We start from the raw sequence: 26,900 nt of genomic DNA on the forward strand, positions 1-26,900 counted from the left end.
GTCGTCACTGTGTTCTCACGTTAATGATGATAATGTATTGTAGTATAATTTAAATGAACCCTATCAAACCTAAATCCAGCACAATATATTCATACATCAGTTCACAGAATGACCAATTCCCGGTAAGAGAAACACCAAAGATGCTTTTACCTTGTAGTGCATTTCCATTACTCGACTAATAAAATAAAATCTAGACTTATGGATAAATTCCAACACGTTTTTCAGCGGGCTGAATCTCTTCTCACATCTTGAGGGAGCGTCTGGTTCGAAAGTCTGGGAGAACAAATGTAAGCGGTGCCCCCTGGTGGCCAATCTTTACACTTACTCCATCTAGCGCAATAAAGCCAGCTCGAGGATATCTTGGCTGAATCGTCTCTTTACGCCCGTGTCGCAATATTTTTCACAGCACCAGCTGATCTAACAAGTAATTACGTGGATATGTGCTTATTCATGCTGTTTTCCCCCTCAAGACTGAATCAATAACGAACACATTCTGTTATTGTGAATGCAGTTATGTTAAAACTATGCCAAACAAACTGGTTGGTACAGAGTTTATAGGCTTTATTTGCTTTAGTTAGCAAAGCAACAGAATCGAAATATTATTATTATTATTCCAAATTGACATCACTTAATTGACCTGACACTAATTTGTATAGCCTAAATATGATTAATGATTAATTTGAACCTTTGCATAACATTTTAGAATTGTTTTAAATCTTCGATTCCTTAATGAGTAGGAAGTTCTCCACATCTATGTATGTGACCGCTGGGTTATTATTTATCAGTTTTTTTTTTTTTTTTTTTTTTGTATCTAAACACACACACAGGCCTACATATATAGTCTCTCTCTCTCTCTCTCTCTCTCTCTCTATATATATGTATATATATATATATACACACACACACACACACACACACATTGATGATTAGAGGTACAAGAATCCAGAGGTCTTCTCTGTACCCCTGTCGCCCAGCAGTCTCGGAGCGCAGAGCGGCGGAAGGAGGGAGGGAGGGGTCTGAGCTGCTCCGGGAAACCAGAGGCTTGATGCAGCCTCCGCCGAGTCCAGTCAGGCTGTCTCCAGACCGCGATGGCTATGGGTCTAACGTCGAAAAAATCCTCTTCTAGAAACAGCGGCGTGGAACGCAAGAATCTCATCACCGTCTGCAGGTAGTTCATTGCATGACACACACCGACCCGCTGTCCACATCACGAAGCGTACTTTCAGTTAGCTTGGAATACCTGGGTAATTAAAACTGTCAAAATGTGTATATATATATATATATATATATATATATATATATACATGTATGTATGTATGTATGTATGTATGTATGTATGTATGTATAGATAGATAGATTTAAAACGTTTATATATTTTATTAACTAGAACATGGATCACAGGATATAGCATCTTTTCTGATTTACATTTTTGCGTAAACGCTTAATATTGAAGACGAGGCCCTTTAAAGACGTCGACCCCTTATTTCATACCAGCATCCATGACGTCATTACATCCACCCGACCATTTTCACTGCTGTGCACTCGACAGGCTAAAACCACATGACCTTCACCCAAACAGAACCTTTCACCAAAAAAAATAAAAATAAAAAAATAATTCCTGATGGATTTGGTAAAAAAAAATAAAAAATAAAAAAAAAATTATATATATATACACGTTCCTTGTCTTATTTGAATGATTCATCCTCAGTGCATGGAATGTTATCTTTTCACCTTAACTTTTTTTCCCTGATGTCACTTAGTCCATACAGGCTACTGGATGATGCTGACCAATAACCAAATAGATATAATGTTGATGCCCCTTGAATTTACTGCAAATAATAATGTAAAAATGTAAAATGCACATCATATTTTAAACAAACTGTATAAGCATTAATTTACCACTGTATTATTTTATTGATCACCAAATCACACTAGAATGAATTGTCATCTTTTTCTTTTCATTTGCATCATACAATGAGCATACTTACTAAATAAATCTAGTTTGAACCCCAGTAATTAGCCTTTACAGTCATAGTAGTTTACGGATGTTTCATGCAATAAGAAATTGAAAGCTATTATGTTTTTCTAGCTCTTATCAGGAGATCCACATCATAAGGATCTTGACTTTATGGCACACCAGTCGTTGCTAAGACTGCAGTGTCTCAGCCCAAATCCACTCATTGTACGCTTGCAATAGCCTACTATGTGCCCATTTTGTCCCAACACACTGTGCATTGGTGAGTCATGGTTGAAGCATATGGGGAACACCGAATTCCATCACTGCATTCTGTTCTGCCGGGCTGTGTGGGACTGCACCAGGCTGCAGTTTACCGGTCGGTTGGTACAGAGCAGCAAGTGGGTGTTAAATAATTCATGTTTGGGGGCGCCCCAGGCATAGGCCATGTACAGTTGCCGAATGTACACAAAACACTGTCACTCCTGTTGGGACAGCAGCACCATTGTGCAGTCAAAGAGATGATTGTGATGTGGCAAGCTGTTGTGACATCATCATCCCCATCTCTTTGCCTGCAGTAAAAAGGAAATTGGTTTCTAGAGGGGTTATTACTAATGGATAAAAAACCCACATATTTTTAGTTCCCAACATTTTGAATGATATATGGAGAACAACATGGAAATATATCTTCATTAATGTCAGCACATATTTATTAAGTATACAGCACCATGGTTAGAACCAAACTTTCCAAGGTTCTACTGTCTGGACGGCATAATGCAGGACTTGTTAAACACATGAAACACATGCTTTGCTAATGCAGTGTGGAAAAATGAACAAGAAAGAATGACAAAAATGGACTTCAAACTTCACAGATTATTATAAACACAAAGACGCTTTTGTTGAAAAGGGCAGAGGCCCTTCTTCGCTACCCACATCTTTTGTATGGCCATGCCACAGCGGTTTGTTACATTAAACAACAAATTACACAGGACAAAGGACTTGACAAGAAAAAAAATTGACTTAATTAATGGCTGCTAGCAAAGAAATCTCAAACCCTGCTTAATTAAATTGGATCGTGATTAGCTCAGATGACTTGGTGCTCTGAGAGACACATTGCTCAGAGTCACTAAAACCTCCCATGCTTCTGAATGTCTCTGTATTTCTCTAGTACATTGAGATCAGGAGACCATTGCGTTTGTTTCCTTCACTCTCAATCATCGAACCCCATCGTCTCTCAGTCCACAGTGAGATGCACATCAATGAAAGTGGTTGTTCAGTCTTTAGAGACCTTTAAACCAGGTTGAAAAGCTGGGATGCATGAATTTGGCCTCTAAATCACACTGGGCAGTGTACTCTTGGGCATGGTAGCTGATCTAAGCTGGAAATCATGAGCAAATCTAACAAATATATTTATCTAAAGCGTCTTTGCTAAAACTGAGAGCTGTTAACATTGTGGAGAAGGGTTCTGACCAACAGAAACATGGTTAGTTTCACTCTCCATAACCTACTCACTTATCGCAAAGCCAAGTTTGTTCTGCGCTAAGATCGAAACATTAGCTTTTTTTTTTTTTTTTTTTTGGTTACACATACAGTCTGGATCACTGACATACTATAACAAAAGACAGTCACACAGTTTACACAGTTTCAGTTTTTACACTCAGACTAAACAAATGTCATTTTCAGAGGCGATAAATAAAGGTTTTGTATTAGTTGCACTCATCACATGTTTGTCGGTCGGTTTTTACCAAAGGAAAACCTTGAACGCAATAAGTTTTTTTTGGATGAAAGAATATTCCAAACATTGTTTTCATGTAACAAGGCAAGAGCTCAGTACTTTGAACCAATAAATCTGTAAAAATGAATGGCAAGTTTAAGAGGTTTAAGACATAATGAAGTATAAAACAGGGCATGATGAATGCCTCCCAGGTCAAAGTCGAGAGGTAAGAGTTCCAGCGGTCAAAGAAAGGCTCTTGTTGATGTCCCCATGTCTTGACTTTCCGATATAATGGAATGGCCAGTTTTGCTCATCTCCTTGATAAAGGTTTCCAGACAGCTGAAGCTTGTAATGTAGGACTCTGCAAGGATGAGCATTTGAATTCATTATCAGTTTTTCGTACTATACAATCAACAGCTTTAGTTTTGTGTATGACTTTTAATCTAAAATGATACACAGAAGTCACTGTAGATGATGTCTTATGGGACTTTAAAAAAAGGGGGTGGGGGGTTCATAGTTGTCTTGATTCATTCAACTACCTTCAATTAGATTTTTTCGATTTCTCTTGAAGGTTCTGGAGATCAATGTCTTTCAGACATATTTAAATGGGATGGAATTAGTTATCAATTGCTGTATTTTCATTTTCATCCTTGAGATCTAGTTCTTTGACCATCTGATTTCCTAGGAACATATCAAAATCATATTTATTTTACCAAACATGTCTTGGCACCAGCTCACCGACCTCTGACTGGTTCTTCCATGATCAACTTTAACTTCTAACTCAGAGCAATGAGGCTAAATGCACAAACAATCATGTTCAATCATCTTCTCAGCACATACCTAACTCATTGAACTATCCTCCAGTTATAGTAAGAAATGTATTTTGTTGTCTCTAATATGTGCCACAATATAATTGCATTTGAATCTGATAAAAGTTTGTATTTTCAATCTGCATTCACTCTGGGGGATTTTTACTGAGCAGTTTTTGGGTGGGAAAGCTTATCCAGAATTAGCAGATAATGCTGGTACTGCCTACAAGAAGGGTGAGGGTAGGGGGGAGAAAGAAGTATATTAAAAAGCTAAAAACAGAGTGTGGGAGGGAGATGTAGAGAAAGGATGATTGTTCAGGCTTGGGCAAGGAGGGCCAAACAGAGAAAAAGTGATGACTGATGGAAAGGGTATAGAAGAGAGGAACCAAGGCATAACCTGTAAGAAGGATGCTCAAGAACAATCTGGAGTTATAATCGGTAATCTGTAGGTTTTAAAAGCTGAGAACAAACCCGAACTGGGAGGTTATTCTGAAAGGTTAAAGCGTATTGTCAAAGGTGCCTTGAAAAAAAAATTAAAATCTTGAGAGCAAGTGCTGTGAAGTAATATTCTTAGAAGGGTTTGGCTTTTTGGCCTGTTATCAATGTGGGCGAGACCAAGGACACAAAAGCCATTTGTTAAGTGGCTGCACATTTGTTTTTCCAGTGTCAAATCGTACCAAGACAGTCTTGCTTCCACATGTCTATATTAGCATTTTAGCCCTCATCCTGCTGACCTTCAGAAACTTGCATCTTTATATTTTCACTACACTTTACATTTACGCATTGTACAGTTGTCAAATTTTGTGTTTTCAGCTGCTCTTGTGACCAGACAAAGTGTGCCATCAAGGTATTTGGTTGGCTGGTGTTGGTAGTAAACCTTCCTGCAGTGATGAGCATAGTTCATGGGATGTGGGAATGCCCTACACTCTTGGAAAACACCTCTTGCTTTAGGTATAGAGCCAAAGAGAAAATCAAGACTCAAAAATCTTTGTTGTATAAAGTATCCAAATCTAACTGGTTGGTCCTTACTGTTGCCCAAATTTTGCTCTGGCCAAATGATGAAGCAATGAAACGGGCACAATCAAACAACTACAGGTGACTAAACTGATCTGGCAAGATCAGTGATCCTTGTAGAACCTTGGAATATCAATGTAACAATGAAATATTTTAATTAGCACCATTAAATCATGTGTTTCATAAGTAATTCTATTATTGCTACAAATAATGGTCCATGGCTTAAACACCATCCTTTGGAGTTGGATTCATTAAGTACTAACCTGTATCCAGGATGTATTCCAGAGAAATCTTAGGTAAACAAAAAAGAGACTTGGTCCAAAAGGTAAAGTTTGTGTTTTGAATGGCAACAATGATTCAAGATGCAGTATCGTTTCTCCACAGAAGGTAGGCTTTGATGACAATGATGTTTCCTCAGCTGTTGGTGATATTTGCCAAAATTTTATTGGTTCCCAGCTTGGTGAATTTGTCCGCCCATCACACTCCCAGCACCCTACACCCTCCCCAAAGATTTGGCCTTGCTCCCCATTAAACATTCTTCCTCTTGGGCATAAAAGCCTTTCGGAAGGATGTAGTCTTGGTACCTCGGCTGAAGGAAGCAGCTCCCATGGAGATCTTTGTCTTGCCACTGGTGATGGTGGAAGAGCCCAGGGAAGTTGTACTCTTCCCACGAGAGATAGATGAGTTTCCCATCATGATCTTGGTCTTGTCTCTCTTGATCGATGTGCTCCCCAGGTTGAGGGCCGTCTTGCCTTCTGTGATACTGGTGTTACCCATGGCGGAACCAAAGGTGGTAGCGTTGAAGCTCCAGGAGGTCTCCTCCAGCAGCCAGCCTAGTTAACCTGACCGGGAGCACTTTCAGGGTTAAATTTTCTCAACTGTCCCTTGGGAAGCTTCTGCTCTCCTGATTCTACAGGATGAGGTGATGATGGCTCATCGCGTGCCTTGGCAGCAAAGCATCCCAACGCACACAGAATGTGTCTGGTTGGGTGTGACAGTCCAAACAGCTAGTGTCGGGATGGGACCAGAATGCTAAGCGTGGTGAGAACGACCCCCATGCAGCATAAAGCCCTTGTTGAGCAGTATAACGTGGGCTCCGCAAGGCCACATACCTCCCCTGTGTGCCGTGAATGGACAGAGGCTGCCGTAGGAGGCCTTAGTTCTATCTGGGGAAGAGCGGACAGTAGACTGCATTGTCCCGTCACTAAAGCAAAGCACTGAAGAACACATTGTTGTGGGACACAGTTGATGGTGACATCACTCAGTTCCATGGCAATGTGCCTCCCTAGAACCGCTATCCAATGTTATACTGTACACGGTTGATTGCTGAGATTCAAGAGCGTGGTTTGCTTTCATGAGTTTATGTTATGTCAGACCCACAAAATGTATAGTCAAATTAGTTATCGAAACGTTTTGTTTTGTCCAATTGTGACAATGAAAACATTTTCTATACTGCCAATTATTGAGATTCTTGCTTGTTGTGCAGGCTACAAGGTAAAGCCAGGTTCACACTGTAAAATTTTGGATTCTTGTTATTAAAACTGAAACTGACAAAGTTCTGGCAGCGTAAGAAATTTAGCATAACAGTTGTGCAGTCTGACTGCTTCTACTAACTGTAGATGAGATGATTGGGATCAACGTCTTGGCTAAGATCATGTAGTCTGACATAAAAGAAACGTTAAAGTGTGCTGTGGCTTTTACCTAGATCTGATTTGGATCACATTGTATATTTTGACAAGCAGTGTGTGCTCATCTTAAGGTATAATGAAATAAACTCTCTGAAATATTTTAGAGTTAGACACATTAAACAATGTTTTAACCATTTCAAAGATCTATTTATTGACCATTCTTATTTAATTCATTGTTATACTGGTTGAATTATGCTACACTTAATAAGATTAAGAAGTCAAAAAAATTTACACAGCTCATTTCAAGTTTAAGGCAATGGTTAAAGTTAGAACGTTTTGCTAAGACTTGGTTAGTCCACTTAAATGACACAATTCCACTTGCAAAACAGAATCTCAGATCTGGATTCCGAACGTTATCCAACTTAGACCCTTCTGCATGTGAACAACAATAGCAGCCATTCTAGTTGTGGCAGTGCACACCCTCACACATGCATGCATGTTCTCTTCATGAAAACCAGATTGGTGTTTTCTCAGACAAATCTTTATCTTAAAATCAACTGTATTCTCTTTCAGTGACAAAGATGTCATGCTCCATTCCAAGCTAATTTAAGATACACTTACATTTCATTTTGCATCTAGAATACATTGGTGTGCAATTCTAGAGCAAGCTGGCAAACACTTGCATCTTACAAGACATCCAACCTGCTTAAGCACTCTCTATAAAGTACATATTCGTGGACACACATATACATATACTGTACATATACTGTTTGCAGTTATATTGGTGTCTTTAAGTCACAGATGAAAATCCCAGTAGAGATTCCATTGCGTTTCGTTGCCTCTTTTGAGGGAAGTCTTAACTACAGTGACAGACTTCTCCCCTTGACTTAAAGTGGCCTTGCTCAAAGAACTAGTAGTCTCCCCATGAGTGATAGTAGTTGTACCCACCACAAATGCAGTCTCTCCCTTCCTCAGTTTGGTCTTGCTCCTTGAAAGAACTGCCTTCCCCCATGACATGGCCTTCTTGCTTTTCATCAGTTTGATTTTCCCTTTTGTAAAGCAGGTCTTTCTCAATAAAAGATAAGCCTTTCTTTTTGATGCTTTGGAGTCGTACTCTTGCTGTATATCTGTTGTCTCATCCTTCTCAGTTCTCTTTCTTGCTTTTGAAGTCTTGGTGTTTGTTTCAGTGTTTATAGATCTCTTTTCCATCTACATGGTCCGGCGCTTGGGCATGAGGGCCTTGCGGAAGGAAGTTGTAGTTTTGCCTCGGCTGAAACTGGCTGTGCCAAGGGAGATGGTGGTCTTGCCTCTGGTTATGGTAGAGTCACCCATAGAGGTAGTGGTGACCCCACGGGTGATTGAGGACTTGCCCATGGTGATGGAAGTCTTGCCCCGGGCTATTGAAGAGCCGCCCACAGACAGAGCAGTCTTCCCTTCCGTAATACTGGTGTTCCCCATGAAGGCATGTAGGTCGTCAGGTCTTTAGACTCTCAGTTCTCTCTCTGTTTCCCCTACCCTTTGAGTGGGCTAGAGTCTTAGCATACCAGCACCTTGCAGGTTTGACTGTTCTGGGAGAAAACTGTACACAGTATCAGGACAGCCCTAAATAGATCACACCACCAATTCAGCAAGTGGGTGGGTGGAGAAAATGAGCGTGAGTGTGTTGGGATACGAGGGAGATTTGCTCACTATACTGTTGCCTTAAAAAAAAGGACTGGGGCACAAGGACTCCAATTGTGATGGCAGGAGTGGTAACGTGAATACGGCATCAAAAGGGCATTGTCTAACACACAGGACAATTGGAATTGACCTCAGCAGTCTGCCTTGGCACCGCTCTCGAAAAAGCCGTTACATCAGTCAGAATGGCAGCGTTGAGTGGGGCCTGCACCGATACTAGCGTTTGCGTCTGCCTGTAAGATGCTAATCATACTGTTAGTGGTGACGATGTGACCATTTAAGGGATAGGCAGCAGGATGGGTAGTCTCCCGATCATTTCACATTATATACACATTTTGAGGGTATTTTATGTTATAAGACGGTGTAAATAAGATTAAACAAATAAAGAAGAGTTTCAAAATTAACCTGTGCACAATGAGTAACGATAAACAAGAAAACGCTGCATTGCAGTCTAAAAAGGCTAGCGTGGCTAGTAAATTAGCGAGCATGATAGCGACATTGTCTCAAGAAGAAAATCAAGTTGTGGAGGGAATGGTTGACAATTCCTTGTCAGTGACACAACTTGTTTCTGAACTAGCCAAGCGAAGTGTAGTATTTCATCAATGCATGTTTTTTTTTTATTAAATTTTGAGTTTCCCAATGAGATATATTATGTAGTATATCTAGTGTAACTAAATTCTACTACATATTGCCTCTCTACTACTCTCTCAGGTTTTCTGTAAAGACATTGTTGGAAAAGTACACTGCAGAGCCTATTGATGACTCATCAGAGGAGTTCATCAACTTTGCGGCAATTTTGGAGCACATCCTCAGTCATCGTTTCAAAGGTATATATTTAAACAACTTCCTGTCAGTTCCCAATGTCTGGTGGCACTCATGAATAATCTGTGGTGATTTTTATTTTATCAGGTCCGGGTGGTTGGTTCAGTTCAGATGGCCAGAGGAGTTTCTGGGACTATATCCGTCTGGCCTGCAGTAAAGTCCACAACAACTGCATCTGTAGCATTGAGAGCATTGAGAACATTAGCACGTCGCGAGCAAAGGCGAGACACTTTCATCCTCAAGCACTCTATCTTTACCCTCTTGAGATTATTAGCATAGCATATGTTTTGTTTTGGTTGCTGGTCCCTACCATGGGATGCTGTTGTACTGATTTATTCTATTTTGGTTCACTAGCAAAGCTTTATCTGTGACTGTTTACTCTCTGGTTGTCCTACAGGGACGAGCCTGGATTCGTGTAGCTTTGATGGAGAAGCGTTTGTCTGAATATGTAGCAACTGCGTTAAGAGACACTCGGACTACAAGGTTATAACTCAGCACTCTTTCCAATGAGTTTGAGAGCTGTCTTTATCATTTCAAAATTAATTAATAAAAAAAACTGTATTTGCGCTGCAGACGATTTTATGATGATGGTGCCATAATGCTAAGGGAGGAGGCTACCGTTCTGACGGGGATGCTAATTGGACTCAGTGCCATTGACTTCAGGTAAAAACATTGTATTCATGACAACTCACAAATGACACGTACTTCAGCGTGAATGTGTTTTTTATTTATTTTCAGCAATGTGTCATTTATAAGCCACTAGTGGCACCAGTTAGAATGCGTTCCCACCAAATTAATGTGATATGACTGTTTTGTTTGTTTGTTTTTTTTTTGTTTTTTTTTGCAAACATTAGTTTCTGTCTAAAAGGAGAAGTTTTGGATGGAAAGACACCTGCAGTGATCGACTACACACCTTACCTGAAGTTCACCCAGAGGTAAGTTTGCATTTCCTGACCAAACCCAAATCCTAAACCTTATAGAAGCCTTTAAAATGCCATTGCTGCTATTTGATGTGCCTCTGCAGCTATGACTACCTGAGTGATGAAGAAGACCGCCGCAGTGTGGACAGCAGTGCCAGTGATGAGAGTGTAGCTGAGCATCCTTACATTCCTTTGGTCACAGACGAAGAGACCTGGAGCAACAAATGCCGAAAGATGGAGCAAAGATTCAAGATTGTCTATGCCCAAAAGGTATTTTGGACTTCCAGCCAATGGGTGATTTGGTTGTCCATGTTGCCTGCTGAATAATCCAGCTTGGTAGCTGGTTTCTTGCTGGTCCAAGATCGTCTAGCAACTAATGACCAATTTGGATCAGACTGAAACCAGCTACTATGTTTTGAAACAGCTAATTAAAGCAGAAATAGTGCATTCAAATACTAATCCATAAATCCCTGTGATTGTAGGGTTATTTAGAGGAACTGGTCCGCTTGAGGGAATCCCAGCTGAAAAATGTAGAAACTGAGAACAAGAGGCTAGATGCTAAACTAGAGGAACTACAGGTCCAGAGTCGACAAGAGAAGAAAGAGCTGGAGGCCATTGTACTGGAGCTACAAGCACAACTGTATGCACACACACTAACACACCTTCTGCATTTGTGTCAACTGGAAGTCTCTAATGGCTTTATTCTGGTATGTTTTGCAGCACTGGAATAATTCCTCGCGAGTCCTCTCATTTGGTAAAAGGACTGTCTATTCCATTCATTAACCAGTGCACAACTGCACAACCCAGCAACAGCAAAGGAAATGTAAAGCTGTTCCGTCGGTGAGTGCTGACTCTAAATTTGAAGACCCTCACCACACCTTGTTTAACACCTTGGCAGTCGCTCAGCCTTAGCAACTACATCCCGGAAATCACCTGTATCACAGGAAAGCACTATTCAGTCTAGTCACGAAACTATGTTTTTGGGTTTAGGAGAAGTTTTCACAGTTTGGACCTCTCAGCTGATGTGAGTTTGGACTCTCAGAAGGAAGACGACAATCCGAATGGAGACACGGTCTGGTCAGCAGGTAAAAACATGCAGATTAACACACAATACAATCATGTCTGAATGCTGAATATTAATTAATGTTTCTTCTCTTCTCTTCTCTTCTCTTCTCTTCTCTTCTCTTCTCTTCTCTTCTCTTCTCTTCTCTTCTCTTCTCTTCTCTTCTCTTCTCTTCTCTTCTCTTCTCTTCTCTTCTCTTCAGCTAAAGACAACACTCCCTCTATGCTCGGTCTATGTGGTTCTTTGGCTTCTCTACCCAGCTGTAAATCACTGGCAAGTCTCAAATCCAGTGAGTATTTGGTCAACATCAGCACAGAGCCTAGTCCTGCCTTGTCTCCTAGCTAGGGGGCGCCAACTTCTCAGTCTCAGCTGTACTTTCCTCCAAGAAACATCACCTCTGGCCTAGCAACATCCTTCAAAGCAAAGATCCCAGTGAGCTTAAAAATCCATGAATGACAACCCCTCCAGCACTCTCTTATTTTCCTGTCTTTACCTGCCAATCTTGCCAATTTATTATTCACTCTTGTCTTCCACCCTTTAGTGCAGTCTTCTTCAGCATGTTTGTGTCCGTAACATTCCCCAAGCCTGATATTACAGCCCAAAGGCACAGCAGCTTATCTCTGTTAGTTTTGAACTCATTAGTCCTTGAACACAAAAACTCAAGACTTCTCAGTTATTTATTATACATAAATTCATCTTAATGAATATGAACATACAGAGTGGCACATCTGTTCAGGCTACCCACAGTTGAATCTCTAATTTAGACATATTACCTTTCCCATACTTACTAATAAATGATATGAGGGAATAAAAGAGAGACAGGAAAGATCTGTTGTCTGTATCTGCATGTCAAATGCGCTTTATTGAGGCTGCAAATGCCTCAGAAGACTTTATGTACTTGCTTCTTTGACAGTTATGTCATGCGACTGGAAGTAACTGCAAGTGTTGTCAGCTAAATTCAAATCTTTTGTCATATTTATCTTATTGATGTTGCTTCATTTCTTCAGTTTCTGTATGTATACATAATTGTCTATTTTTTAATGTGGTGGCAGCGCCCTGCGGTTTTGAGTGGTAATAAACGATTCTTTTATCTCAACTCACACTTATTTGTATACATATTTCAAAGCCTATAAATCTAACATTCTTTTCCCAGAATGCTTTAGGGCAAACAGCAGAGTCATAACAGTGGCAGCACTTCCTGGGAGAACTCGACATCTAGTGGCTATTGCTTGTAACGGCTTTGCTAAGCAGGGGACTATAAAACAGAAAGACACAGTATATCTACTCAATACTGGCCTGTGCTACATACAGAGTTTGACTGGTTTTCTATGTAAGGAAGGAAGATTAATGATCTGATATGAAAAAGACAAACGAAGAAATGCATATACATATCAAGTATGCACTTGCATGAGTACATGTCTATATACATAGCAGGAATGCAGAACAGTACTGTATATTAAATTAAAATTAAATTAATGCATTTAGCAGATGCTTTTATCCAAAAGCGACTTACATTGCATTCAGGTTAACAATTTTCTCCTAACATGTGTTCCCTGGGATTTGAACCCCCAACCTGTAATATCCTAGATAAGAGGGAAGAAATGTACAACTTAAATCATTGGAAAACCCATACTGATATATGGGAAGGAAGTTAAAGGGTTAGTTCACCCAAAAATAAAAATTTGTCCATCTTCTACTCACCCTCGAAGCAAGGTGTATATGACTTTTTTTCTTTCAGAATAATCCAATCGGAGTTTTGTGCTATTAATTCATGACCAGTGGTTTGTTTTCTTCTCTCTCCGCACTCGTTGCTAACCACAGAGCACTGACGAACCACAACATCCTTGCATGTCTTCCATGTTTATTATGTTTGAAATCTGGATATGTTATATGTATCTTACAAAAATGCATGGATTCGCCACAGGGGGCCTTTATTCACCCCCCGGAGACATGTGAGGGACATTTTATTACAGATACACACACTTTATTTCATGTCTTCTGAACTGTTGACAACAAACACACGCTTACCCCCACTGAAAGGCTTGGAAGAGCCAGGACAGTTTTTAATATAATTCCGATTGGATTATTCTGAAAGAAGAAAGTCACATACACCTAGGATGCTTCGAGGGTGAGTAGAAGATTGGCGAATTTTCATTTTTGGGTGAACTAACCCTTTAAGTAGTGTATAAATGCGTTTGAGACTAAGAAAATGGGGGGTGTTTTGTTCGACATATGCTATCATATTTACATTCCAATTACCAACACTTTGCCATCCTAAATATCCTAATAAAAAGACCCTTGGTTAAAACGTGATTTTTTTAAATTACTTAAAAATTAATTGTAATATAATCCAGGATTGCCTCAACAAACACGTTTCTTCAGTTAGGATACTAATCAGCACGCATTGTGCTGCTCACCGCTGATGGGAGAACTCTGGAAAGTATGAATTTTAATTAAGTGGGAGGGTAGAGTCGCACTGAGACCCGCCCCTAACAGATCGATGCTGCTAACGACCAATGGGGTGTGAGTAGTATTTTTCAGCAGCCAATCAGAGTGGAAACATGTGTTTAGACGCTGTGCACTGCTCTTTATCCGACACGAGTGTGTAGGTTGGTTGTTGTCAGATTGTGCACTGAAGAATTGGCAGCAGCCCATATACAATGTAGTTCTTTACTAGGCTAAGTGGAATTAGCCGTTTAGGACTGCTCATAGAAATTAATATGTTTTTTCAGCCAGAAAAACAATTATAAAATAAAATAACGCATTTTATTAAAGTAATTCGTTTGGGAAAACTTAACTATCATCACAAAAGAAAGTAGCTCACAAGCTAGCGAGTGTGCTAAAGCAAAAGTATTTGCACACAAACTTTATTTTTTGACTGCTAATCGGACGGAAACCTCTGCTGGAGTATCAGCTCTAGGAGTTTGCGAGATTGGTGAACTTTTTAAAGACTTTTGAAAGCACAAAGCGACGGTGGGGATGTCGTGTCGGAATGGAGTGGCCCGGGTGGTTAACGTTAATCAAGGACTGCAGCCCCTCCGAGCCACGGTCCCGTTTCAGCTCCAGAACCGTCCAGCACCGCGCTGCAAAGACACCAGGACAGGTAAAGACCACTAGAAACACGGAGAAGCACTTTATAAAGCCATGGCGTTCATTTACTGGTATACCCAACTGTCCTGTCCATTCTAAAGCTACTTCTTAGTTAGGTGTAATAATAATAATATTGATCATATTAATATTCTGAATGGATAATCTGCAGAAGTCCTGTTATTTAGCTGCTCTTTTCGTGCCTTGGGTGCAACCGTGTTCAAGAAATGTTCCCACAGCACTGAACGACCCCCACCTCATTCCCTACATGTTTCATGGCCCTGGTGCTCACAAAGCATGGCATGGGAAGTGAATAAACATAGCACGTCTGTCTATTAAGTCACTTTTGATGTCTCTTTAAGATGTTATTGTTTGCCTGCACTATTTTATAAACTCTCATCACTGTCTTGGCATGGTCAGCACATAAACAGTGTGTGTCCAGTGCTCAAGGGGTCTGCTTTGCTTCATCTCAAATAATCTGCAGGCACCATCAGGAAAAACAAATCACAGCTGTCACATTACTGCGACCTGTTGATGTACACGAATATGTCAAATTTGGAAACAGTTCTTGCATTGTTTTTGTGCTTCTCACAGAGATCTCTGGTATAAATGCAGGTTTACTATCGTAGATCAGGGCAGGGGTCTTTAACCTTTTTCAGGCCCCTTTTGTTGGTAGAGAGACAAAGCAGGGACCCACGGTTAAATAATCTGTAAATCTGAGTTTTACATATTAAACGTGGTCAATAGTAATGTGTATGGTACAATGTTAATGTATTTACATACTGTATGTTGGTTATGTTTCAAATCCTTTAATTTGATCCTTATTGATTGACAGAGTTGTACACTTACACATTGCATTTTATTTATTTAATACAGTTTATTATGATAATTTTTTTGTATTTAGACTGACATTGATAACCTCTGCCTTGTATTATTGGCAAAACAGCTCCACTGGAATAAAGAAAAAAGGTTTAGAATTAAATTTTTTAACCAAGATGAAATTTTGAAGGTGAAAAACTGAATTAATGGTTTCTTACAAAACGCATTACAATATGTTTTATTTACAACTTTTTGTCTCTTAGTGTGACATTTTTCATAGGTGTCAGGCTGCCTCTGGTATTTTCCATCGGCATATTGTCAGGTTTTCTCAACTAAGTGAGAATACTTTGAAAAGTCTTGTCTTTAGTTTTAGGACAATACGTGGATCACAAAGGCCCATTGATTCTGAGTGCAACTAGATCTTCACAAGTAGAGGAGGTCTTCCACATGGCAGTCTAAAAACAGGATAGACTGACCAAAATAACTTTTTTTATTGTAAATTAACCAAGGCAGTAAACAGCAAATCCCTCTGGTCTCTTAACATTTGTGCTGTTGCTCAGTAAGTCACGTGTGCAGCCCACACAAAACGGGGCAGAAATCTCCACAAACTTCCACAGAACTGAAACACCAGTCATACAAGAAGTTCTGCACATCCCCTTCTCACATTTTGGGTGTTGATTAAGCATTTAGACTCACTGGCAGCATATGAGTATAGTATTTGCAGCTTCAAATCAGTACTGAAAAAGTTCTAATATTTATTTTTTCTGGTCTGATCATGAGCGATCTGTTTAATGAAAGAAAAATAAATGAGCTTGAGCTTCTTTAGCCATCACTGAATTTGGCACAATATCATGGTATGCGTTTCTGTCCTGTGGTTGTGCAAAGGAGCACACAAGCGGTGGCCAGAGGTTTGGCTGAGTTTAACTTTAGTCCTTTTGCCAGTATGCGTATTTTTATATCCTTCCCACTATGCTTGCAGGAGGAGGATATGATTTTGAACTATGCAGCTCATTGGCTGTTTTCATCAGGACAAGAACACGTCTATGTCACATTTCCACCCAAATTCCATTTACACGAAAAAAACAAAACCTGTTTGGGGGCAAATCCAGACTTTTAAGACGTTTTGCATTCATGCACATTTAAGTACATTTGCACCTGATTCTCATTAACATAAATGGGTTAAATGTGACCTGGATTTGTTTTTGTGAGGTTACCTTACATAAACACTCTTGCACCATATCAGACAAAAACCATACGTATTCCTCAACCCTTACAATATCACCATCTCATTCACATAGTCACCCAACCTGCTTGATACCACTCCCTTTCACAGTCACAAAACGGACAAAAAAGTCTCCGTACTAGACAAGTGTGCCTTGTTTAACACCCACCAGTAAACGTTCACCGTCCCAAACCCTTAGAGCCCAGGGCTGGGAGGAGGTGAATGAATCCAGGAAGGACCTGACAATGTTGGAGATCAGGTGTACCATTATTAGTTCCTATGACATTATCAACGCACTGAAGTAATTAACTCGTGTACGTGTGGGAAATGATCCTCTGAAGTATTTTTTTGGCAAGAGACTGATAACTAACTTGTCTGCTGTGTGTTGATGAAGCACCAGGATGTTCAGCATCCGTTACGACAACAGCGTCTATTTATAACGAGTCTTTCATGCATGGACTGTGTTTCAGCATGCCAGCTCACGGAAAAGATTATTATACATAAACATAATCAGAAACATATGTTAATGTCAAAGATGTAGGCACATAGATTAGAGCAAATGCTCATGGGACGCTGGTCTCGTTCTCTCTTTTTGGCAGGTTTTGGTAATTCAGTGTATCTGTTTCCAGTGTAATCAACTGAATCAACGATCAGAGGTCAAAGGTGTTCACTTCCATCTCATTCATCACACTGTTTTTGAGCCGTTTTAAGCCATTGGTACTTTCATTTCAATTAAGCACACTTCTCTCCTGATTCTCATCACTGGAATAGAGAAAAAGTAATGCAAAATAAATTATTACATTATTTAAATTTGAAGTATTTAAACATCATTATAATTTTTTTCATATATAAATTACGTTATTGTGATTTTATTTTTGGTTTTAAATTGGCTTTGTCTGAAGTGGAATACTACTTTATCCTTATCCTTTACTGTCATATTCACTATAGATTGCAATATGTTATCTAAAAATGTTATAAACTGCATACATTTCCAACAGTAGTATGCTAATTCATGTGAGGGGCATCCACTATTCTTACAGGAAGAAATTAGATTTTTGTAACACAGTTCCATGTTAAAATGTTGTATCTTTTGTCAGTGCAATCAAACAAATCAAAAAGGAGAAAGTTAAAAGAGTTCACTATTTGCTTATTGGTCACACTCTAAATGAGCAAAATGCATTGTGGAGTAGAGTATTGCATGCTACGTGTTTATTTTATCTTGTTTTTTTTATTGTTGAATCCATTTATTATTTTAAAAACATCTCACAGTTTTCCTTCTCTCACTCTGTCCTCTCTTTGTAGCCGAGTACAAGACGAAAGGTCGGCCGCCGAAGCCAACCTTACGACGGACATTGTCTCTGGACACACTGGTGGGACCGTACCTTCAGGGAAACTGGCCTAGAGACCCAGAGTATCAGCCTGTTACCTGTGTCAATGACAAGGCCACACAGGTGAGATCCTACCCACACAATTTTTCGTGAACTATTCCTTTTAACACAGGTACTGAGGTGTCAATAGCAAACAAAGGAGATCCTGTCTGACCATGTGGGACTGGAGACTTTACTACTCAGTGAGGAGTTAAACAAACCATTGGTTTGATCTGCCTTATATGAAACATATATAATATTATGGTGAGCGTGAATTCACCAAGTAAAACATGTTCTTGGATCAACATCCTTGTTGATCAGGAATGTCATTCCAATCAACCATTAAGAGTTGAGATATAACTTTTCAGGAAATATCGGTTTTAGGCTTACAATCAGGGTTAGGTGCTTCTACACCTTTGTTAATCAGCTATCATTTCCCTCTGATTTTAGGAATAAATTATGGCTAGGGTTGGGGCTGTGCAAAAAATCGAATGCGATTTTCATGCGTATCTCATCAGTAAAGACGCTCCTGTAATTAGAAGTATATCTCCAGCATGTGCATTCAGATCAGGGTTGCCAGGTTTTCACAACAAATCCTGCCCAGTTGCTTCTCAAAACTAGTCCAAAACTAGCCCAATCGCACTTCCAGGAGTTTCCCCAAAGAATTGCTTCTCGGGGTTAAAATATACGTTTTTTGGCAGGGTTGCCTTGATAAAATTTGCATTTTAGGGGCTAAATATCACATTATTGGTATTGGGGTTGCTTCAAACCATGGACATGAAACACAACCGCAGACTTGGCAACACTGGTTCAGGTGGAGTGGCAGTTACTACACAGAGCCGTACCGACAACTAACACAAAATCGCTTTCAAAATCGACAAAGAATCGCCTGCGATTTAATATCGATATTGTGTAGATTGTCAGTGAATTACGGCTCTGTGTAGTAAATGGTTGTTTTTCATGTCCGCGGGTCTTAGCAACAATTCCAATAACGTGATATTTAGCCCCTAAAATGCAAATTTTATCAAGGCAACCCTGCCAAAAAGCATATATTTTAACCCCGGGAAGCAATTTTTTGGAAACCTCCTGGAAGCACGATTGGGCTAGTTCTGGACTAGTTTTGAGAAGCAACTGGGCAGGATTTATTGTTAAAACCTAACAACCCTGATCTGAGCGCACATGCTGGAGATATACTTCTAATTACAGGAGCGTCTTTACTGATGAGATGCGCATGAAAATCGCATTAAAATTTTTTTGCACAGCCCTAGCTAGGGTTAGGTTTAGGGGTAGGGATTAAGTCTGTATTTTTGGACCGTAATGTTGATCCAGGATCAACAAAAGATGTTGATCCAGGAACATGTCTTTCTTACTTGGCAAAATCACTCTGACCATAGAATTATACACAGCTGTTTTAACATTTGTGTTATTTGCAAAGCATAATTCTGAAATGGTCAGAGTACATAGTGTTTGTTTAGGAAATCTAAAATCAAGCAGTTACTAATGAAAGATCTTGGCTTTGGGGAGAAGGAGTTTGGCAGGTAATGGAAGGAGTTTAGGAAAAGTCAGCCTGGAACGGCAGCCATATTGTTTTTTCCAAATGGTTTCCATATGAGTTCCTGGAGCACCGCTCCTACATGCCTTCTGAGGTTTGCTATATTCAGTCAAACACACAAGTTGAAAGTCTCTCTGCTGGGGCTGTTCATTTTGATTTAGCTTCTTCATTTGTTAAAGGTTTTCCTCTGTTAAAATAATTAATTTAGTAAGAAAATGTCATACTATGGTTGTACTTTTGTTTTTTTTTCACCCAACTGTTTGTGCCGCGCTGCTTATTAATGAGAGTTGTGCAGTTATTATTTCTAAGCAATCAGACATGAGGATATCTCAGAAAGGATAATGAAAAAGTCCCAAAGATTTTTAGGAAGGAGTTTCTGAGCCCATCCAGTCCTAGACATCCAACGCAATTTGATTCCGATACGCAAGCTCTTGATTGGTTGTTTTTTTGTTTTTTGTGGTATTTGGTTCTACTGTTCAGAATTTTCGGGGTTCAAAAGATTTTCTGCCAGAAATTAATATCTTTATTCTACACTGATGTATTACATTTATCAAAAGTGGAAGTAAAGTCATGGATCATGTCACAAAAGATTTTGAATTCAATTAAATGAGTATTTTTCTTTTTATTTCAGTTTCCACAAAAAATATTAAGCAGCACAACTGTTTGCAACAGAATGATTTCTGAAGGATCAGTGTGATGCTGAAACTGCTGAAACTTCAGCTTTGCCATCACAGGAATAATTTAAATTTAAATTATATTCAAATAGATATTTTAAATTGTACAAATATTTCTCATTACTACTGAATCTATTGAATTTTGATCAAATAAAAGCAGCCTTAATGAGCATAAAAAGACTTGAACATTAGTGTATTTAATTTACAATCCATTGTGATCACGTAAAAGAATTTCTCTCTCTCTGGTAATGCTGTGAATTGCACCACTGGAAAAAAAAATAACGGTTCTATTGAGCTATTTCATAAGAGCCATGTCTTTGTGGAAGTGCATAGCAATGCAACTGGGAAACTACCGTTATTTGTTCTTGAAAATGGTAGTTTTATTTATTAGACTAGACATGTAGTTATAACTGCATCAAACCACCTTGTTGGTTTGCTGATTTGTGGGAGCAGTAGTTTGTTTGGATGGTAATCGCTTCCTTATAGATGCTACATCCATGCCTACTGTGCCTCTCAGCAGGTGATCTGCTATGCTTTCACTGATAACCGGTCACCCAAAAAAGGTTTAGTTTAACTTGACTTTCATAGTGACCGACCCCCTCCACCCCTGCAACACATACACACCACACACACACACAATGCACAAGCAAACCCCCACTCACATCCTACTTTTTTATCTTTGTTACATCATGCATTTCTTCCTTGATGAACAAATGCAACCCAATTTTCTAGTGGACATTCAACAGTTAACATCTGTACAGTCTCAACACACTCTCAACAGTCTGCCCATCCCCATCTGACCTCCCGTCCGGTCCACTTGAGCGCAGACGGGGGACTTCTGAAACTTTAGCCAGCATCTAGTGTGCTGCGCATACAGACCCTCAAACTCGATGTCCGTTTATAGGCCTAATCCCACGGCAGCCTGATGTGGGTGGGCGGGCAGACGGGTGTCCAGGCAGAAAGGAATAAGGGCCGAATTTATATTTAAATCAACCCTGCCCCCACTGGGCCATGTGAAACCTGTAGCCACTAAAGAGACACTGTTAGTCCTGATCTTGTTCTCCAGGGGCTGGAGGTGATGACATCTTTTAATATGGCTCTCTTCAACTGCATGTTGTTGCATTAGCATCCCAACTGCACAAGATATTTGTGACCCCTGGCAGAGACAGGGATGGAAGACACATCAAGAGGACACTTTTGGGGTTACGATAAGCTCTGAGATGGAGCTCCGTGATTGGGTCTCTTGGAAAATAATGGTTTGGTGTTTGGCGAAATAGTGTGCACTAGCTGGGCTCCCACTTCTTTTCAGAGTCGGCTCAGTGAGGCCTGGGACTGTAGGACGGGGGTATCATGACTGTATGCATGTGTCTGTCTGTGTCAGTGCACTTGAGGACAGACACGCTTGTGTTTTTCCTCTACATCTTTGAAATGTGTTTCCCTTAAAACTGAGTTTCTCATAATTCTGACTTTTGTCCTCAGAACTGCGTTTATCTCACAATGTCGAGTTATAAACTCGTAATTGCAAGGTTACGTTCGTAATTCTCACTTGTTTACCTTACAATTCTGAATCTCTTTGTGCATGTGCAATGCTTCTTTAAATTACTTCTTGCAATTCTAACTTTGTTTCCACCTCGGAATACAAAGTATTAAAAAAAAAAAAATCTCACAATCCTGACCTTTTAGTTTAATTTTGCAATTACATTGTAATAATAAAATAATAATAATAATAATAATAATAATTCCAAGCTTACATTTTGCCAATTCTGTTTTTATTTTCTACCACTGAATTAAAAAAGTAATTATGGCTTTTCTCACAATTTTGGGATTTCACCCCTAATTCGGTTTACATCTCGCAGTTATGTTTTTGTTCGTTTCTGCCATAAATAAAATAAAAATAGAATTGCAACTTTTTTCATATCTCTCACAATGTGGACACTCCTTAGAACTGCATTTTTATATCTTTCAAAATTGTAAGTGTATATCTCACTGAAAAAATAAATCGGAATAAACTAAATTGCGAGATATAGACTCAGATTTAAAGTCAATTTTAAGTCAATTTACCTTTTTTTTTCATAAAAATCAAAATAAATATGGATGTATTTAAAAAAAAATTAAATAAAGAAAAGCTAATGCATGATGAAACTGAGATAATGAATTTAATCATGCAAGGTCTTCTGATAAATGCAGGACTTGTTACGTTCACTGTGGTCCTGCTCTCTGGTGCTGAATCTTCATGTTTCAGACCCTATGCAACAAAACGCTCAAAGCTTAATCCACCAACTGTTCCCGAGCAGATCTTATACATAATCACAGATCATATTAAATAGCTCATCTGAACAAAGCACCGTATGGTGCAAGTGGTCCACCAGCAGTCATCGCTCACCTCTCACAGCTTATGACTGACCTACATGAGGTATAGCATGACCAGCACATGCACCGCAGGCTTCAGGACGATATCGAATCCTCCCCATGAGACACAGATCCAGATGACAGCGAGAAACACTCACTGGATGAATCACAGGGTCCCTGCACACTGAGCAGTGGATCATTTCGTTAAAGATGAAATTCTGACAAAATGTAAGTAATTAGATTTTTGTTTAGATTTGGTTAATTAAATTGTATTCTAATTATTATACAACAATAATATAATTTAACATATAAATTAATTAATTATACATTATAATTTAGTGATGAGTGACTCCTGCAATGTTTAATATGAACATTTTTATAATATTTGTCTTTATTATATATTATACATTTGTCTATTATATATATATATATATATATAATATATATATAATGACATGAATATAACATATGGTAAAATATAAATAATTTAAATATTCAATTTCTATAATACATGCCAAAAAAATTTTTTTTGTAAATATTATTAAATACCATAACTACAATATAACATTTCATTTAATCATCATCATTATTAAATTAGAATACTACAACATCCTCAAATTTAGAAAAACTTCAGTTTAGTGATAAGTAACTGATGCAGTGTTTAACATGAAAATAAATGTGGTTTTGATTCATTTGGTTTATTATTTAACTGTTGTGTGACTAATGGTTATTATATTGCCATTTATACCTGTGAATAGCTGCATGAAAAATCACATCTGAGGTTCAGCATTTATTTTAGCCAAATTGTGTACTACAGAGGTAGCTTTCCCTCTCCCATTTCCTGTGAGGTTGTCATACTGTTCTCTACGCCGTTTGCAGTGCCCTTTGGACTGGGCATGACTATGACTTGGAATCACACTTTTGATGGCCAAATACTCAGTGAAGTCCATTATTGAGCGACTTGAACACAGCGTGTAGACCCTGACATCTCAGAATGTGTGTACTTGCAGTGAAAGAGCACGAGGTCACGCTGTGCTGGATAAACAGTCTTGAGCGCTGCAGAGCGGCAGATGGGGCCATGACTCAAACTATTAATCCTTTATTACACGCAAGGACGTCTGCGGAGATTCAGCAGGACTGAGCGACTCGCTGACACAGGAATAAAAGTGCACCTGCTTTCAGACAGTCAGCAGAGGAACCAGACACATTTCCACAAATCCAATCATGGACACCAGAACACTTCGAGAAACCATGAATCTACGACGTATTTTTTAGAGAAACTTGTAACCAGAAAATAAAATTCGTGTCATCATTTACTCATCTTTCATGTCTTTACAAATCTGCATTGGAACTTTCTTCTGTGAAACAAAATCTGTTGAGTTCCAAAGTGCTAAAACAAGCACCAAGAAAAAAAGTGCACTATATGCAATGGTATAATTTGACTTGTTCACTATAGTCAAGGTTTTCTGAAGTCGTATGATAACTTTGTCATAGAAACAGTGTGAAACACATTCACCTACAGTCTTTTAGTCTTCTTAAACACATTATATTGTTCATGCATATGAAAGATGGATAGCAAAATTGTCAAGATTTAGAATTCAACTTTGATGCTCATCAGACAGTTTTTCAGAGGACTTGGAATTAGGACACCTGAAAGTTAGTGAAAGGACATGAGAGTGAAAGAATGATAACTTCCCTATGCCTTAAAATGTGGTTGTTTTCAAGGAAGAAATCCTATTTCTTTGACAAAAAACAGAATTTTGTGCTAACATTCTGCCTTAATATGAGAACACTGGGCTCTTCAAAGTAAGAGATTTCTGCTATAAAATCTTCATGGAGTTTTTGTGCAAGACAACAGCACACATCTGGCACAACTTAATCATGCAAATGCAGAATTAAAGAGACTTGTGAGAAGTGTCTTCTACTTCATTCATTCTTAACCTGTGTAGTTTTTCTCTATGGAGCACAAAATAAAATGCTGAGGAATGGCCAGCCTTTTCTATATAATAAAATTCAAAAGCAGTTTGAATTTCAAGATGCCAAAAAAAGCAGTATAATAACGCTATATTCTACATTTTCTTTAGTCATATGATAGCTTTGGCAGAGAAACCATCTGAAACTTTTTTTGTTTTTGTTTTTACTTGAATCTTGTTCCTAAAGAAAATGTTCAATACATGTGAAAACTTGAAAATCATGTTTTTTTTTTAAAGATTTTAAATTCAATCTTTCAGCTTTTAAAGTTTTCAGAGAATTTGGAATATAACATAAAATGTGGACTACATATATGGTGCTTTGCATCTCTTTTGGAAAGGTTTTGAAATGACAAGAGTATATGATAAAATTATTTCATTTTGGGGCTTAAGTATATAATATAATATAATATAAATATTTTGGCTGAACTTTATACTTTTACCAAAAACAGACACTTGTGTGCTAACGTTCTGGTTTACAAGAACCCTGGACTCTTCAAAGTAAGAGATTTCTGCTATAAAACCTTTATTAAAGATTTTTTATAAGAAAACAGCACACATCTGGTACAACTTAGTCATGCACATGAAACATTAAGGAAAACACTGGCCTTCACACACTAAACAGCAGCACACTTTAAAATTGGTGTACTGCCTCAAGATTTCGGCATAAAAATAGAAACACAGGAGATAAATGCACATGGATTAGATCCCACAGGCAGAATTGCAACAGACCATATCATTAAGTGAAAACTACATTATAAATACTGCATTAGTCTCAAAATAAAAATCAAGAATAGACTGCGCGTCCAGCATATAGAGATGTGAAAATCTGGCTCTGTGCTATATTGGGCTGACAGAGGTCCCTGAGAAACAGATTGCCTTGGCTTTCCTGCTGAGGACTGCATCTGTCAAATAACTCGGCGCTTGGCTGAACTATCCTTGCTCGTCCTTGCTTTCTGCCCTTATTCAGAAAATGAAGTGGTGTACTGAAGAGCAGAGCATGATGGGTCTCTATAGGACGCTCATCCTCTTGAGGAGGACACCCACCTCGCGGCCGGACTGCTGCTCTGAGACATGAAAGGCTTCTTTCACCTCCACTTCTTTAAACCTTCATAGTAAGCCATTCATGCACCAATGGGAAGCAGCCATTTCCTTTCCAGTGAGGTTCTTTTGAGGCGTATGATTTGTTGTGCTGATATGAACAACTTCCTTTGCATCAGAGGGCCCTGTTTGAAGCAGCTCAGATGTCAAATGCTTGGATTGCTACATAAAGCGACCCCAAGGTGTATTTGGTCATTTTCAGACATTTTTAAAATGTATGGTTTCAATTGGCATTGGAAATAAACCGTTAAATCAAGTGGTATCTGCCAATAAATGAGACAAGAGTGTTTCCCCAAGCTTAAGATTGACAACTATAGAGGATTTAAGTTCTAAACCTTTCTTATGATTTAAAAATGAAATGAAAATATGTAACAAGCATGCATATGATATATAAATGTATTTATGAACTTCTCTGCAGTTGTCTTTAAAAAAACGCTGAATACAGAAAAAAATTGACAAATTAAAACAAAAATGTTAATAAATTGTAGTAAAAAAAAATAAAGTTTTTTTTAATTCATTTGTATTTTTAAAAACAAAATATGCAACAAGCATGCATCACATACACATTTTATTTAATTATATTTAATTACTTTCTACAAAGGTAAACATTTCTTTGCCATGTTTATTTTGGAAAATACTGACCAAAAAATGAACATTTAAATATACAAAATAAATATTTTTCCCATATTACATTTTTCAAATAATTACTAGAAATATATTACTGAATTAAGTATGAATATTGAAAAATATCGACAAAGTTTATTTCTATCGAATATTTTTTGTTTCCATTTTTCCATTTGTCATTTTTCATAAATAAGATGCAACAAGTACTGTACATTAATTTTGCTAATAAATTGTCTGCTAGAATATTGTAAGATTCGAAATAAAGTTTCTTTGCTATTTTTTTCTTATTGAAAATACTAAATAGTGAAAAATACTTTTTTCAAAAAGAAAACATGCAACAAGCATGCATATGACACTTAAAATAGTAATAATAAATGTATTCGTTTAAAGTTACATCATCTTCACAGTTTTTCATTTTGAAAACATGGAATATTGCACACATTTTTACTGTTAAAGTACATTTTTGATAATTCACAAAGCCTTATCCCTATCGAACTCTTCCACAGTTGCTATCATTGTTACTGAGCACTGAAT

General features: G+C 38.4%; 2 protein-coding genes and 1 long non-coding RNA gene across 4 annotated transcripts; 2 read left to right on the forward strand and 1 right to left on the reverse strand.

Moving 5' to 3' along the window:
• Positions 1–926: 926 nt before the first annotated feature.
• LOC113053512 (RUN domain-containing protein 3A-like) lies at positions 927–12,703 on the forward strand. Its single transcript, XM_026218620.1, has 11 exons — positions 927–1,168; positions 9,508–9,623; positions 9,706–9,839; positions 10,016–10,101; positions 10,192–10,281; positions 10,473–10,553; positions 10,643–10,808; positions 11,021–11,178; positions 11,259–11,378; positions 11,529–11,623; positions 11,804–12,703. Exons 1-11 carry the CDS (start codon positions 1,089–1,091, stop codon positions 11,944–11,946), a joined length of 1,269 nt encoding a protein of 422 aa, XP_026074405.1. The 5' UTR covers positions 927–1,088; the 3' UTR covers positions 11,947–12,703.
• Positions 2,643–8,310, reverse strand: LOC113053516 (uncharacterized). Of its 2 annotated transcripts, none has more exons than XR_003277236.1 (2): positions 8,068–8,310; positions 2,643–4,029 (listed from the first exon to the last, which is right to left on the reverse strand). It is a non-coding gene; the product is annotated as an uncharacterized LOC113053516 (long non-coding RNA). The 2 variants fall into 2 exon arrangements; XR_003277235.1 differs by lacking the exon at positions 8,068–8,310 and adding an exon at positions 5,755–6,019.
• Positions 12,704–14,208: 1,505 nt separating the features above from the next.
• On the forward strand, positions 14,209–18,246 carry LOC113042164 (protein FAM117A-like). Its single transcript, XM_026200776.1, has 2 exons — positions 14,209–14,704; positions 18,032–18,246. Exons 1-2 carry the CDS (start codon positions 14,581–14,583, stop codon positions 18,208–18,210), a joined length of 303 nt encoding a protein of 100 aa, XP_026056561.1. The 5' UTR covers positions 14,209–14,580; the 3' UTR covers positions 18,211–18,246.
• The last annotated feature ends 8,654 nt before the right edge of the window (positions 18,247–26,900 follow it).

Source organism: Carassius auratus, chromosome 3, assembly GCF_003368295.1.
Source record: "Carassius auratus strain Wakin chromosome 3, ASM336829v1, whole genome shotgun sequence".
NCBI lineage: Eukaryota > Metazoa > Chordata > Actinopteri > Cypriniformes > Cyprinidae > Carassius > Carassius auratus.

Excerpts from the sequence above, each read along its gene's own strand:
- LOC113042164 (XM_026200776.1), top strand. The coding sequence starts at position 14,581 with ATGTCGTGTCGGAATGGAGTGGCCCGGGTGGTTAACGTTAATCAAGGA. Across the intron at positions 14,705-18,031 it reads CTGCAAAGACACCAGGACAG|CCGAGTACAAGACGAAAGGT; the intron begins GTAAAGACCACT and ends CTCTCTTTGTAG.
- LOC113053512 (XM_026218620.1), top strand. The coding sequence starts at position 1,089 with ATGGCTATGGGTCTAACGTCGAAAAAATCCTCTTCTAGAAACAGCGGC. Across the intron at positions 10,102-10,191 it reads AGAGACACTCGGACTACAAG|ACGATTTTATGATGATGGTG; the intron begins GTTATAACTCAG and ends TTTGCGCTGCAG. Across the intron at positions 11,179-11,258 it reads CTGGAGCTACAAGCACAACT|CACTGGAATAATTCCTCGCG; the intron begins GTATGCACACAC and ends TATGTTTTGCAG.